This window comes from Manis pentadactyla, chromosome 2 (assembly GCF_030020395.1).
Source record: "Manis pentadactyla isolate mManPen7 chromosome 2, mManPen7.hap1, whole genome shotgun sequence".
Taxonomy (NCBI): domain Eukaryota; kingdom Metazoa; phylum Chordata; class Mammalia; order Pholidota; family Manidae; genus Manis; species Manis pentadactyla.
Genome location: NC_080020.1, coordinates 11,119,661 through 11,136,079, shown reverse-complemented (window position 1 = coordinate 11,136,079; position 16,419 = coordinate 11,119,661). Strand labels below are relative to the sequence as shown.

At 37.1% G+C, this 16,419-nt stretch overlaps 1 protein-coding gene across 4 annotated transcripts in view; it reads right to left on the bottom strand.

Moving 5' to 3' along the window:
* Positions 1-16,419, bottom strand: part of USP12 (ubiquitin specific peptidase 12) — a 103,668-nt gene that overhangs the window by 25,536 nt on the left and 61,713 nt on the right. For 2 of the 4 annotated variants that reach the window (XM_036917369.2, XM_057490105.1), the window contains exons 3-4: positions 12,176-12,389; positions 4,036-4,265 (exon numbers count right to left, since the gene is read on the bottom strand). In XM_036917369.2, coding sequence (XP_036773264.1) covers positions 4,036-4,265; positions 12,176-12,389 — 444 coding nt within the window. Of the gene's footprint in view, positions 1-4,035; positions 4,266-8,101; positions 8,125-12,175; positions 12,390-16,419 lie in introns of those variants that run through there. The other 2 variants (XM_057490110.1, XM_036917371.2) reach the window with 2 other exon arrangements.

Here is a 16,419-nt window from a genome sequence, read left to right as displayed (position 1 = left end):
AAAGCCAAGGGATGAGACCACAAAAATCTACTAGTTACTGGCTCCATGGCACCTTGTGCTTACATCAAACATAACAAACTGTACAGGAATTGGCTATTTATTGATCAGTTTGCACCACCCTATGAGCACCTCAAAATCAGAAAGTATGTCTCACTCACCTTCTGCCAACCTGTACCCGTCTTATACCTTGCATGGATGGTGCTTAAATATTTGTGCAAAACTGAGTGAAGAAACTATATACACATTCTCTCTTGAGAAATTCTGAATTTCATCCCTCTAGCTTAATTTGATAAAAGCATGGTACTACTGATCATTTACTCAAGTAAGATGATGGCTGAGGAAATATTCTCAATTCATACCCTTAATTCCTGGGAGGCCGCAAGGAGATATAGTGAGGACAGTGGCAAGACCACTATCCATTTGTTACAAATCAGATTCCTAATATCTGAGCACCAAACAAGGATGGCTGGCACTTTCCCTTTCAAAAACATTTCACCCTTATTCCCCATCATCCCCAGTCTATAAAATAAACTTCAAAAGCCTTAGCATGGCATCCCAAAGACCTGCACACAGGGCCCCAAATCTATCTTGCTAGCTTCACCTACTGCTTCACTGCACAACATGCTAAGCAAATTCAACTATTTTTTTTCATTGAAGAAGGCTGAATTATACATATCTTTTAACAGAGACCAAATTCCATTGTACCAAAATTCAAGCAACTGACAAATTCTCTGATTACACCTACTATTCCAACTGAAATCCTGCTCTAATAATTGGGTAATACACTTCCTAAAGTTTGGAAATCAGTTATCATAATATTTCTCTTTATAAGATACATCTATAAAGCTCATGTTAAAGTACTTTGAGCTGGTTAGACTGAATAAAGGTGAGTGCTGAACCCAATTCCCAAATCAAACATCGCCCAATAAATTAAATGCCTATTCCTACAAATAACTGGTGGTTGCACAGCATATTAACACAGCAAAGACATCCTCACTCTAACCCAGAAGTATCTTCATAGGCTGTTAATGGATTTAAGCACTAAGTCACACTTTTTTCACTTGGTCTAAGAGGCTCACCAAAAAAAATGTAATTAGAAAAGGGAATTTTATTTATTTACTAGTACTGTGTCCTCCATTAATTAAAATTACATTACTAACAATGATTGTTCTGCAAATGCCTCATTATTGTTTTAAAAAAATCAACATATAATCAACAGCCAAATGATTGCTCATTGGTGTGGGTCAGAGTTTCTCTTTAAAGATCGTATCTTTTTATTCATGGCTGAAGCAAAAAGATGACCATTTGCTTTAAAAAAGGAAGGAACAGAAGAGATAGCCCACAAACAGACCCACACAAATACAGTTAACATCTTTGACAAAGGAGCAAAGATAATTCAATGAAGAAATAATGGTCTTTTCAACAAAAGGTGCTGGGACAAGTGGGAATTTACATGTCCAAAAAAAAAAGGCATCTGCCATCTAGACATAGGTCTTACACCCTTCACAAAAACTGACTGAAAATGGAGTACAGTCCCTCTATATAAAATGCAAAACTATAAAATTCCTAGAAGAGTAACACAGGAGAATGGAACATTGATGACCTTCGATTTGGTGAAACTTTTTAGATACAATACCAAAGGCATCTAAAAAACACCATAAGCGGTTCCATGAAAGGAGAAAATTGGACTTTATTAAAATTAAAATCTTTAAGTTAAAACATTAAAACTTCTGATCTGTCAAAGACACTGTTAAGAGAGTGAGAAGACAAGCCATAAACTGGGAGAAAATATTTGCATAAGACATATCTGATAAAGGACCAGCATCCAAAACATACAAAGAACTCTTAAAACTTAACAGTAAGAAAGCAAACAACCTTGATTTTTAAAATGGGCAAAATACCGGCAGACACCTCACCAAAGAAGATACACAGGTGACAAATAAAGATATGAAGAAGTGCTCCACATCACATGCCATCAGGGTACTGCAAACAAAAATGAGATACAACTACATACATATTAAAATAGCTAAAATGCAAAACACTGACACCACCAAATGCTGATGAGGATATGAAGCAACAGGAACACACATTCATTGTCTGCAGGAATGCAAATGGTACAGCCACTTTGGAAGACAATTAGGCAGTTTCTTACAAAACTAAAAATACTTTTACATACAGTCCAGCAATTGAGTTCCTTAGTACTAACAAAAAGAACTGAAAACGCATGTTTTCATAAACACATGAATGTTTATAGCAGCATTATTCATAATTATCAAAACTTGGAAGCAATCAAGATGCCCTTCAATAGGTAAATGGAAAAGCTGTATAATGGAAAAACTGTGTATGTTCATACAGTAGAATATATATAATTCAGCAATAAAAAGAAATGAGCTATCAAGCTTCAAAAAGACAAACATTTTACTACAACGGCAGTAAAATGATCAGTGGCTGCTATGGATTTGGGGAGAAAGGAGAGTTGAATACATGAAGCATGGAGGATTTTCAGGGCAGTGAAACTACTCTGTATGATACTGTAATGATACACATGTCATCATACATTTGTCAAAACACAGAGAAACACAGTACAGTTTGTAAATTATGGATTTGAGTTAATAATAATGTGTGAACATTGGCCCATCAGTTGCAACCAATGTTACCTCACTAATCCAATATGTCAACAGAGGAAAGTGGAGGAGAGGAAGTATTTGGGAACTCTGTATTTTCTACTTGATTTTTCTGAAGTCTATTAATTAAAAAAAAAAAACAGTTTAAGTCAGTTTCTTAATAGTCTCTGCCATTGTAGGTTTAATGGACTTAATCAACAAGTAGACAATATTATTCTTCCAAAGATCATAAAACATTTGTCTTTTGTTTTTGCTTGTGGGCTCTTTTCCACTGGACCACGCTGCTCTCCTGTGTCACTGAGCAGTAGTAGCAGTGCCGTCACAGTGAAGGCTGGACGGGTAAAGATCACCAGTGCATTCTAACTCCTGGGGAAGATTCTGATGAGGACCACGGTATCTGCGTCTCCCCACAGACTGCCTACTAGTGACATGGGCGTAAAAGCCAGTCATTGTAAAGTGGAGAAACTGAACAACACACTGAATGGGGGGTGGAAATTAATTCCACCAGGAAGGGCAGATGGATACTGCACGCCTGGAGGGGATATCCTGAGAGGGCCAATACATTAACTATGAATTATTCCGGCCAAGAATGCACAACCTGCATCTAATTAGAAAGAAACATCAGACAAAATCAGTTGACATATTCTTAAAAAAGGCAAATATCATAAAAGACAAAAAAGACGAAGGAAATGTTCCAGGTTGAAGAAAGCTAAAGAAAACATGATACTATACAGTGCAAACCACTAAACTCTGAACCGGATTTGTACTAAAGGGGAAGAAAAGCTACGAAGGACATTACTGGCTCAACTGACAAAACTGGACAATGGATCCTGATTAAGTAAGATTCGATCTTTCATTCCTCAAGTGAGAAATTAGGAACAAGGTTTCACGCTGTCACAGGAGCACTGGGTTCTCTGGTCCTACTCATAACACTGCTGTCACTTCTCAACTTCTTCCCTGCTGCCCGTCTTTGTGGTACCCAGCAAGTGGGTATTTGCCCCTTCTTGAGTATATACAGTATGCTTTAGTTTTTATTCCAACCATAAAAAATAAACATAATTGTAGGAAAAGAACAAAAAAATTAACATACCTCCCTGACCTATACGTTTCATATGAGCTTAACTAAGACACAGACTTTCTAGAACATGGCTCTACAGCCTCCTATGTTCAAATGAAATCAAATAGTTCAAACTGCAGTAAGTATTTTTCTGTCACATCAGGTAATCACTGTTAATAAGCAGCATTTTGAAAAAGTATAGGTAGATTCCTTTCAACTGACAAGTACACCTTTAACATTCATTTATACTACACTTAAGAATTTAAGAATTACAACATTCATCACTCATCCTCATCCTCTAAGAACTTACAATGAATTAAATTTGTTCTACGCAAAATTTTTTGATATACTTACAGTTTCACAAGTAAGACATCTGGTTTCATTAGTTAATGTTCCCTGAAAAATCTCATGAACCCACGTCGGGTCTGGAGTGCCATTGTTATTCTCACTGTCAATGTTGCCATTGGGTAGACGGCCATTTTGCTTTTCCTGCTTTCTCTCTTCTTGTAAAATATCAGCAATTGTATTTAGTAGATAATTTAAGAATTCATGGGCATCTTGCTGCATGTAGTTGTCAAAAAGCTCTAAAAATAAAAACATAGACTTATTTCAGAACTAATAACTTCATTAAAAAACTGAATTTAAAAAAGAATATCTAGCAAACAAGATCCCTGATTCAAAAACAAATATGCACCCCCCTATGTTTATCACAGCACTATTTACAATAGCCAAGATATGGAAGCAACCTAAGTGTTCATCAGTAGATGAATGGATAAAGATGTGGTATATACACAAAATGGAATACTATTCAGCCATAAGAAGAAAACAAATCCTACCATTTGCAACAACATGGATGGAGCTAGAGGGTATTATGCTCAGTGAAATAAACCAGGTGGAGAAAAACAAGTATCAAATGATTTCACTCATCTGTGGAGTATAATAACAAAGCAAAACTGAAGGAACAAAACAGCAGCAGACTCAGACTCCAAGAAGGGACTAGTGGTTACCAAAGGGGAGGGGTGTGGGAGGGTGGGTGGGGAGGGAGGGAGAAGGGAATTAAGGGGCATTACGATTAGCACACCTAATATAGGTATGTCACAGGGAAGGCAGTACAGCACAGAGAAGACAAATAGTGACTCTGTGTCATCTTACTACACTGATGGACAGTGACTGCAAAGGGGTGGGGGTGGGGGGGTACTTGATAATATGGGTGATCGCTGAAACCACAATGTTGCTCATGTGAAACCCTGAAAGAGTGTATATCAATGAAGCCTTAAGATAAAAAAAAAAGAATATCTAGCATTCTATCAGCTCTAAGTACAAATGTTTGGTATTGTTGGTAATATACAAGCAATAGATATCTTTTACATCTAAAAATTATGACTGAATTGGGGAAAATAAAGTTAAGGTGAATGAGAATCTTTTTCTTAAAAAAAAAACAATACTGATCTACAAGGAAAGGACAAAACTTATTCTTATACATTTACATAATACACTGAGGAGATAAGAAAACTACTGTTTATTACCACATCTAATCTATTAGTATTTCACAAATATTACAACATGGCAAGCTTTAAAGCAGAAGGTGGACAATCTCTTACCCATGCCAACCCAAATGCATAAAAACGACACAGAAAGTTTGTTAAAACTATAAATTGGTGAACCATCTATCCTAGAAATTCTGATACAATAAGTCAGAGATGAGTCCTGGAACCTGGGCCTCCTCAAAGCTCCTCCAGGTGACGCTGACATGCAATTTAGGAAATAATGCTATCATGAATTATCTATTTAATCCAGATAATCTCTAATGCCTCCTCCAAATGTGAGATTCTGTAACTCCATGAGATGTTCCTGGTGGCTACACAAATGAGTACATACGATGGAAATACTGACAGTCACCCACTGGAAGTACGTTCCCCTGGGCTTGGCATTGCACGACCCTGAGGCAGAGGCAGCATCTCCCTTGAGGTTAACAGGCCCTGTGACACTGTTATTAACACTACTTTACAGATGAGACAATGGGACCAGAGAGGGTAAAGTGGAGCTGTCAGGAAACCGCAGGGCCAGGATTCAACCCAGGAGGCCAGACTCCATCAGGCTGTACACAGGGTCGCGTGCCAGTGTGACCTAGCCACACAAGGGCACCTATGGCTTAGTCAAGAGAAGGCAGAGGAAATTACCTAGTTAGGAAATTTTACCATTAGATTCTTGATGCACATTTTTAAAAATTCAGGATGATTATAGTTTATGTTCTCAAATGAAATAATATAAATTTAGAAGAAAATTTAGGGAGCCTTTCTAAGATAAATGAAATAAAAAAGTTACATTGTAGAAGAGCTACATATATGACTACATAAAATTAAGTTCTTTGCTTTAGAAATCATTTAAAAAGTTAAAAAAAAATATGAAGCCTAAATATTATTAACATCTTCAACATATAGTTTATACAAAAGAAAAAATACAAAGTGGACAAAGGACTTGAAACAATTTATTTTAAAAAATTCAAAAGATTAAGAAGCCTGAGAAAATGTTCAACCCCAGGGTAATCAAAAAGGTCTTGATATTCCTGCCTGTAAAACAGAATGCCATCTTCCTTTACAAAGTTATTGTTAAAATAAAACGGGAACAAGTGAAAATATTCGTTGGGGTGCAATATTTAATCTTAGTGTAAAAAAGTCCTTTGAAAGTATCACATTTAAGGTACAGCTGGAAAAGCAAGACTGTTTGGATACCTCTGATTACATGTAGTCATAGGCAATTTACCTAACCCCTGATGGACCTCCAACCAAACACAGTAAGACTAAGAATGCAGCTGCAGGCACAGTTCATTTCTCTGCTCTAAGTTTGTCCTAAGGGATTTGCTTAGCCTTAAACTCCCTGTTATTTTTAAGAACATAAAAAAAAAAAGCCCTGAGTGCTACCAGCTACTGCATTAGCTTCTGTGAGTTTAACATCTAACTGATCTTTAACTGGGTGTACTGTGTCCAACTGGGTCCATGTGGGTTTTGCCCGTGAGGGACAGTAGTTTCAAAGTACTGTGGCATCACTTCCCGGTGGGCAGTGTGGCAGAGGGCCCCATAGTACCCCACGGTGACAGCCGGCACCTCCACAAAGTCTCCTGCCCACCACTCCATCTCCAAGACCAAGCCAGGCTGTACTTGAACCCCCGGACGGCCCCATCACTGGGCTGGCCTGGGCCAAAGCTGAGACCAGTGAAGTCAATCACCTTCCTCGCAGCACTCCCCCACCCATGAAAACTACTCCACCCCACCCCATGTCCTGTCCTCCGTGGCCCTCATGCCCTTCCTCATCCTTGGGATGGCCTTCTCTCCCAACCCTTTCTGCTGTTCCTTCTGTTCTCAGCTCCCCATCTTCACCCTCTGGCATGTTCCAGCTGCTGCCACTTCCAAACCATCACACTGCCACTGACACGTAAAAACTCGCCCTCCATCAAACAAGCTCTTTAGTTTTGGCCACTTTACTCTTGACCCTCCTCTTCTTGCTTCATCTGCCAACTGCCCTCCACCCAGTGATGGCCTGTCCACCCCAACTCCTGCACTAACCTCGACACCATCAGGGTCTAGGCAGCCTCCTTAGGTGCACGTGAGCCCCTTACAAACCAAGAGCTTTCCTCTCTCTCACCCACCCATCCAGGTCACAAATCCAGAACCACCCACGTCAGGAGAACCTAACCTAAAGACTAGAAGGAAATTATGCTACTTCAAAGAAAATGGAAGCAAACTGAAAAAGTCATGGAGCAATCTAAAAAAGAAGGATACTAGGAGAAGATCAGTAAAAATATTTTATAAATACTACTAGCTAAGTTGTATCTACATGCTGATTCAATACCACAATATAAACTAGTCTCATTTTTCCCTGTGAAAAAAATTATTCTAGCATGCTTTTCAAAATAATTATTTTTTTATAAAGCAAAAATGTGCAAATGTTGTTTTTTAAAAACTTCAAACATCTTTTTTTGGATGTTCTTTTAACACAAAATAATGACTTCATATTCACAGAAATACTTCAACTGACTTGAATAATGAAATGCAAAGTAAACCAGAAAATACTCCTTAAGTATTTTATTGAAATATTTAAATTTATTTATGGCCCATTTTCTATAAATACAGACTAGTGAATATGCAGAATTCTGCAGTGCCTAATGCAGCCACTATACTTTTAAAAATATCAACCAGGACCACATGAACATCGAAACAATATCACCTAAAAGGTCCCAGGGCAATGCCTGTAAGCTGTATTACATTTAATTTCTAAAATCTTGGTTTTCTTAGTTTGCTTTCTTCTCTGCTTCTACAGAGAAGTAGTATAGTTGGAAAGGGAGGCTTCAAATTTACTTTGGCAAATTAAACAAATTCACTCATTCATTCACTCATTCAACAAATATTTAGTAAGCACCTACTATGTGCCAGGAACTGGATTATGTGCTGGGAATACAATGGTGAGCAAAAACAAATGGGTTCCCTCCATCATGGAACTGATAGTCTAGTGGGAGAGACAGATAATTTCATTATTAAATAAATGTATAGGAAATGTATAAACTACTGAAGTCCTAATATAGCACCAACATTATTGAGAAAAAAAAAGGAAAAAGAAAACTAAATCTGCTTAAAAATAAGTTATGCTTTCTTCATAGTTCAGAAACAGCTATAGCTTTCATTACTCAAAATGGCTTTCATGCTCTTTTGGAAGAAAGGGGTTGAAATGAATATGGGAAAATACTCAAATCTATTTAATAGGCATTATTTGTGATATTTCCTCACTCAAGGAACACCAATACTTAAATGTATATATTTATATGTTAATATTTAAATCTCTCCACAGCACCTGAGACAGTGCTGTGTGTACACAGGACCCTTTCTCTCTCCCTCTCGCAAACTGCTGCATTCCCAGCACTTAGAATAGCACCTGCCACATATTAGATGTGTGTGGCATTTTTTGAATGAATGACTGAATGAATGAATGAACAGGGTTGAAATAGCTAAGATGACATGGGATGAATAAATTTGGCCCCAAACAATCTGAACTATGTACACTGCTAAGATTCAGTGAGCTGGAGGCAGAGCTACAGATGCCAGCCCGTCTGACTCTCAAGCCCACCTTAAATGATCACAGGCTCTCCAGTGGAGTCAATTCTAGCTAACATAGAATTAGATCACCAATCTTTGTTTCAATTTTTCTAAAATAAAGGGGAACCTGTAGGAAGTGAGTAATTTTAAATAGATGACTTCCATTCTTCCCTAGAATAATTACTGCACTGGCTCTTGGCCCATCTCCCTGCTTCCCATGCCACCCAGCAGCAGAGATCCTCTCCTAACGCAGGTCAGAACTTATCACCCATCTGCTCAGAGCCCTCCCAGGGCTTTCCAAAAAGAGCCCAAGCTCTAAGACGCTGCCTTGCCCTATATCATCATCTCACACCACTCCAGCCACACAGTTCCCTTGCCTGTCCTTCAAGCACTCTGGAAACTGCAATTTCTGTCCTATCTGCTTGGAACAATTTTGCATCAGATCTTTAAATGGTTTGATTCTACCTTCAAATCTCTGGTCTGATGTCACTCATCAATTCCTTCATTCCCTACCCCCTTTCCCTGCTGTATTTTTCTTCACAGCAATGACACGTTATACTACACAATTGCTGATGTTCCCCATTAGAACGTCAGTTCCCTGAAAACACAGGCTTTACGTTATTTCTGTATGTCTTATTCCTGTACAGTGCTCAGCACACAGCAGGAACCAAACACAAAATAATTAATCCAAACACTCCGCTAGTTTCCCATCATCAAACATACCATATTCACGGAGCAGGTGTCACGTACTATATGCAGGAGCACTGTGCTACAGTACTCTTAGCTATGATCAGGTGGCATGAATTAAAATTTTAAAAACAAAAATGCATTATTGAAATTAAAACAGATTATTTCCTAGGTATATCAAAATAATTAGTAATACAAAACAATGATTAAAATAATATGCAGTTAAAATCTGTTGAAATTATAGAACATGAAGCTTTCAACGTAACATGAAGGAAACTGATTTAAGAATAGCCCAAAAGTGAGACAGTGAAATACTGAAATTAGCAATATACTTTCCAAAGATTTCAAACAAACCAGCAAACAAAATCTCAGATGTATTAGAGAATTATGTAATGGATGAACTACTGAAGAGTTATGCAATGGATAACCTATTAAATCCTCTTTGATTTATATGTTCTTCTCAATGTAATTATTGGGAGAAAAATCAAAAGGAAAAAATATATTTCAAAACATACTTGCAAAAGCCAACATCAAATAATAAACATGCTTTTCTCTTAAATATTCTTTCTCAAGTACAGAAAAATGAAACAAAACTTAAGAGAAGACAGGTTTGGAACACTCATTCTGGAATCAGTCTCATTCAACAAAGTATTTAAATAGTCTATTATACATCAATGCACTCTGCCTATGCAGACAAAAAAAATCAGAAAATATTGAACTATAAAAAAATAATAAACACTGTAAAAATATCCCAGGTTTGATAAGCAAACATATAAAGTCACACATATTTAACCACACAGAACTTTCAAATCACAGTAACGTGCACTCTGTTTTCAGCATGAAGAGTCAATCATGACACACCTACACATCACATTGCAAACTGCAGGGCTGTGCTTCCCCGTCCCCACATTCACATGCTGAAAACCTAATCCCCAGTGTGATGCTATTTGGGGAGGGGGGTGCCTGGGAGGTCATTTAGGTCCTGAGGGCTGACACTAGTGCCCTTGTAAGAAAAGGCATGAGAGACTTTGCTGCTCTCTCTTCACCGTGTAAGAACACAGCGAGGAGGCGGCAGGCTGCAAACCAGAAGAGGGCCCGCAGCAGACTCTGCACTGTTGGCGCCCTGGCCTTCCAGCCTCCAGAACTGTGAGAAATAAATGTTCTATTGTTGAAGTCATCTAGTCTGTGGTGATTGTGTTATTGCAGCCCAAACTACGACAGAGAACATGCAATATACTAAACAAAAAGGTCAAGAAAAGTGTTGTATTAAATAAAAAGAAAAGGTATGTTTTGTTGTGTGGGTTTCATGTTTCTGATGTGAATGTTTCTAAAATACTAATGAAATAACTGAGAAGAGATGGCTTATTCGATTATCATGTACATGAATTCTCTACCAGGACAAAACTTAAGTTTCATACTAATACAGGCAACAGACTGAGAAGAACTGAATCACTCAGTTCACATTCTAACAGAGCTGTATTTAGCTTTCTTAAAAACAGAAGATATTACACAGCTCTGTAATTTAAGACAGTAAATATGCTTAACTTTCACCAGGGAAATACAAAAAAACTTCATTTTTGTGAGCAATTAACCAACTGCTCCATATTTGTACTTGGAGTAAATGAACAAAATCCTTAACATATTTATCAGATTCAGGAATAACAGCCTATAGCCAACTTACTTCAGCATCTTCTTATATTTTTGGAAACTAGACATGACCCAGGTTTATCTCCATTCATGTGACAATGTTCACTGTCAACCAAGTTAAAGACAAGATTACCCACTGGGATATTTAATAACCAAACCCAAAAACTTCTTGAGTCATACTTCTGGGGAACCCTACTATTTGACAGATAACAAATCAAACCAAAAATATCGCTCAATTTTCTTTCTACAATAATTGAAATGCCTACATCAAACAAAACCCAGAATTCTACTTCTTACTTAAATCCTATTTGCATTTTTTGAGGCAGCATACCGTATTGGATAGAACACTGGGCTATCGATGTCAGGGAGCAGCATGGGACCCTGACAAGTTACCTTCACTTCTCTGAGCACCAGTCATCTCACGTAAAACAAGGTAACACAGACTTACGGGCTTGCTGTGAAAATGAAATGACAATTTAAGACAGAAAAAGGAAGTGGGACTTGGTAAGTGTTTAAAAAGCGGGGTGGAGTTAAACTACATGAGCTAAGACAGAAAGTTCGATTTACTGTTCTGGCTCTTTCCTGCCCCTGGGGTGTGACTCCTAGCAAGTCTTCGAGCTGCCAGAATTTTATTATTTAATGGCTAAAGTGGGGGAAATAACATGATCTCTACATCATGTTATATTGTAAGTATCAAATGAGCTAATGTACATGAAAACATTATAAAAACAAAAAATGAACAATAATGTGGGGAAACAATCAAACAAACCAAAAAACATTTCATTCTCCATAGGAAAGTCGAGCAGGCAAAAAAGAGCAATTATGATTTCTCATTTCCTTATATATAGAATTTGATCTCTGTTTAACATACATCAAACACCACATCCCACATGAGAGACTATTTTCCTTACTAAACCAGCACTTCCTTAAAGACAGGAACATCACCTACGGCTTTCCAACGGCTCGCATATTTCAGGCATAAAGAAGATGCTCAGGCACTGCTTGCTGGCTGTGGTGTGCTACATTTAACCTTCCTGTGATGTAAGCAATACATTAAGAAGTAGAAGAATTACCATTTTCTTTCCGTAATCTCGTAATGAACTTCTTAGGAGGTATTACTCCAACCTTTTTCTTCTGAGTGGCTATGCTATGGAAGAGGTCTGCTAAGCATGTAAGAAGGTTCTCCTTCTTCCTAGGTTGACTCTTGTACGCTAGAACTTTTTCCCGAAATGGACGACAAAAATAAAGTGCTTGAAGAACTGAATTACAGTAGCAGGTATTCCCAAACTAGAACAGAAAAAAAAAAACTTTGTTAAATTTGGGGCAACACATTTTCAAGAGAAGAATTTCCACATATATAGCTGAGAGAACAGAAAGAGAAGGTAGGGAATTTATATCCTCACAGATTAAAAGGTATCTAAAAGCAGTAATAATAAATTCTGACTACAAATTAGCCATTTTAATATTAAACAGATGCTCTAGGGCAGTTTCAGGTTAAAACTGAAGGCAACTAGGCGGAGAAAGACAAATGCTAAATGATTTCCCTCATTTGTGGAGTATAACAATGAAGCAAAACTGAAGGAACAAAATGGCAGCAGACTCACAGACTCCAAGAAGGAACTAGTGGTTACCAAAGGGGAGGGGTGTGGGAGGGCGGGAGAAGGGGATTGAGGGGTATTATGTTCAGTACACATGGTGTGGGGGATCACCGGGAGAACAGTGTAGCACAGAGAAGGCAAACAGTGAATCTGTGGCATCTTGCTGCACTGATGGGCAGTGACTGCATTGGGGAATGGGGGGGACTTGATAATATGGGTAAATGTAGTAACCACATTGTTTTTTCATGTGAAATCTTCATAAGAGTGTATATCAATCATACCTTAATAAAAAAGAAAGAAAAAAAAAACTGAAGGCAACTGTATGCGATATGTTTCGCCTTTATAAAAACTGATTTAAAGAACTTTGTAATTTAAATAGTGAGGGAAGTTAAGGTTTAGGGTTCTGGATACTTGTTTCTTTTCTTTCTCAGTTCCCATTGTTATTATAACATGAGTTGTGTACTATATATTGTATATTTAAAATTACAACCCAAAAAATATTTTAAAAAAATAGGAAACTGAGGTTTTCTTGTCAGGTTCTTAAAATAAACAAAAACAAAGCAAAACAAGAGAGGAAAAACGAGATCTTGTGAAATGTTAGATTAAAAACAATCAATGTAACAGCCTGGCAATCACGGAAATGCTGACATGCCAGGTCGCATCACTTGCTCTCTCAGAAAGACATGGCTGTCAGCTCCAGAGCTAAATCCTGAACTGTGGATCTATCTCTTAATGGCTATGTGATCTGGGGTATGCTTCCACTGCTTACTAAACTTCAATTTCCTCCTTTTTAATAATGGGGAAAAATACTCCTATTTATTTAACTCCTATTTAACTGAGAAAATGACACAGTTTGATAAGTATTTATTGTTTTCCGTTTCCCTTCTCATTAACAGACACTGGCTCCCAAAGCTGGCTGATAAACTACCAAAGTCAATCAGTGAGGATTGGGGAAATACTTTGAAACCGTGGGGGAAGAAAAATGAGGACATTTCTCGTAGGACTGCTATGGGGTGAGATCAAATACATATTAACTTGAAAGGCCAAGTAGAGAAGAGTGTGTAAGAATGGGCAGTATCAAATGTATGTCCACAGATACATGCGTTTGCTTTTTTAAAAAACTAGTTAAGGATAAATTAGAAGTTAATAAAAATGGTTATATAAAGAGAAAGAGGGCAAGACTGGAGAGGAGTGAATGGAAGTGAGATTCCTGTGCAAGTATTGTTATAAAAAGTTTTACTTTGTACTCATTTTTTTAAAAACTAAGTTAAAAAAGAGGAAAAAAATTCCTGAAGTTGAAAATAAAAAAATGAAACTTAAATGTAAATCAAGCTGACTGGTAGAGCTACACAGAGAAGAGAATTACATCAAGTGACTTCAAAACACAGAATTTTTACTATACATGCCTACTGAAATACAGTCTAAGAATAGAAAGAACAAAGAAATCTTAAACAGCAGTCAGTAGTCACACTGTTAGAATTTATCTGCTGATATTGTTATTTTAAAACTACTGTAGTTACGTTACAGGACAAAGGAAGCAAGGAATTATGTTAATACCCTTAAGAACCAAAATTTCTAATGTAAAGGAAAAAAGACACAGTAATAAAAATCCAAAGAGTAAAAGCCCTGTAAACTGAAACTGGAATTAGAAATATCCATGTAAAGCCATGCCTTTCTGCAAATCTTAGAGAGAGTCTGTGCGTGTGTGTTCAAGTTCTGTCCACTGAAAAGGCCGAGCAGCAATGTTGTCCCTGCATACAGACTGTGGTCTCAAAAAACCTTTTCCCAACAAGAAATGGGATGCCTTACAGATAGGGCTATACAAGGTTTGGGGCAGGAAACATACAAATGTACAAGATTAGCCTGGAATATTTTTCTGTGTGCATTCAAGCGCCAACTTTGACCAAGAAGAAGTACTGTAACAGATAAAAAGCACATAAACTACATAAAAATAGATGAAATAATAATCGTTATTTTAAAAAAAGAAACTTTCCTTAGTCTCCAACATGAGTTATAAATTAATATATATGAAGAAAGCATCAAAGTTTTATCTTGCCTTTTCTATAAGAACCATATTTCATATATTTCAAGGGGTGCACTAAATAGTTGATGAAGGAAGTTCCTGCTTATAGAATAATTCCAGCTAATAAATTCAGAAGAAATGGTTGTAAATAATGGATTAGGCAATAATTATCAATGGATACTAAGAGCATTAGGTTAAAGGTTGATGGGAACTTCAAAATGGAGGGTTCAGCCTAACCCCAAATGCATTCCAGCATCATATGAAACAACCAACCTAACTTTCATGTCTTGTGATGTGAGGCACCAAGAAATACAAAGCAACTCCTATCAAGTATTCTTGTCTTGAGAAACAAAAGCACTAAACCTCAATCAAGCGTCTAAATCTAACTATCAATTTACAAGATATATTCAGGGAACAGAAGAACAAATTAAACTTATCACGAAAAAAGGAAGTGGACATGAGACCCAGTGAAGATAGAGCATTTCTACATTCACACTGTTAGTCAGAGCCAAAAACTGATTTCACAAAAATAGAAGCTTTAAAGGCTTTCCAGAGAAATGCTCAGAGAAGCCTATCATGATGATGCATTGATATGACCGATAAATATAACTAAAGATATACCTAAGTAAGACCTATCCAGTCTAAGTGGCTGGCAGGGCTAAGTGTACCTGCAGTAAAATCTACAATATTACTAAGATTATCTTACCAATTACTCAGTATTAATGAGTCTGAAAAATACGAACATTTGTAGCACAGTCTAATGACTCTAATGACCTTACTCTGTCAACTAAAGAGAAGATACAATTCTGTAATTTGGACATGCATATTAAAGAATAAGCACCAGGGGACTCCAACTTCCACAGAGTAGGCAGTTAAAAACAAAACACAGTATATCACAGTATATTATAAAAATTTATGGTAAGGAAGCTTGACTCACAAAAAAGCAGCAAATGGAACAAACTAAGGAACCAGAGGCAACTCTATTTTGTGCAGAATCCTGGAAGTCAGCTTCATGCTCATCTTCTGAACATAAAGCAAGAGGTGACCTTACAATCAATTCACACTAAGGTCTATTACGGTCTTCTACTTACCTTTAATCCTATTAAAGAAAAATTAAAGGTTGAAAGTACCACTCTTTCTCCAGAATAACTTTCGATCTTATTCACAACTTTGGAACTTTTTTTTCGGTTTCCTTCATTTTTATAGTAACTTTCATTCAAGTTCCTAAAGCCTAAAAATATATCCTTCAAGTATATAGCTTTCAGGCACGATGGCTGTCTGGGATGATCCCCTCCCCATTCCTGTCTCTGAACGTTCGATTTCTCAAAAAGACATTCTTTCGGGTTGAAGCCTACTCTACATTTTTTCTAGCTCATTCTGAAGATCAAGGTCTGAGGAGGCTTAAAATCAGAAGAAACAAAGTTTAAAAGCTGCCATGTCCTCAAGGTCTGATCACTGATTTTGTAATTACCTTTTGAACACAACGACCTATCCTGGCTTTCTCTAATGCCTCTTCTCTAAGTCATAAAAAAAAACAGCCCTTCCACAAATATTTACCATACCCCTATCAATCAGATAATTTTGAGCACAGATCCCTAATATGCGCAGATTTATAAATTATATATGTACATTATGTACATTAAAAGGATAACAAATGTATTATGAAGTGAACATCTAAAATTTGTCTCATTTTTTT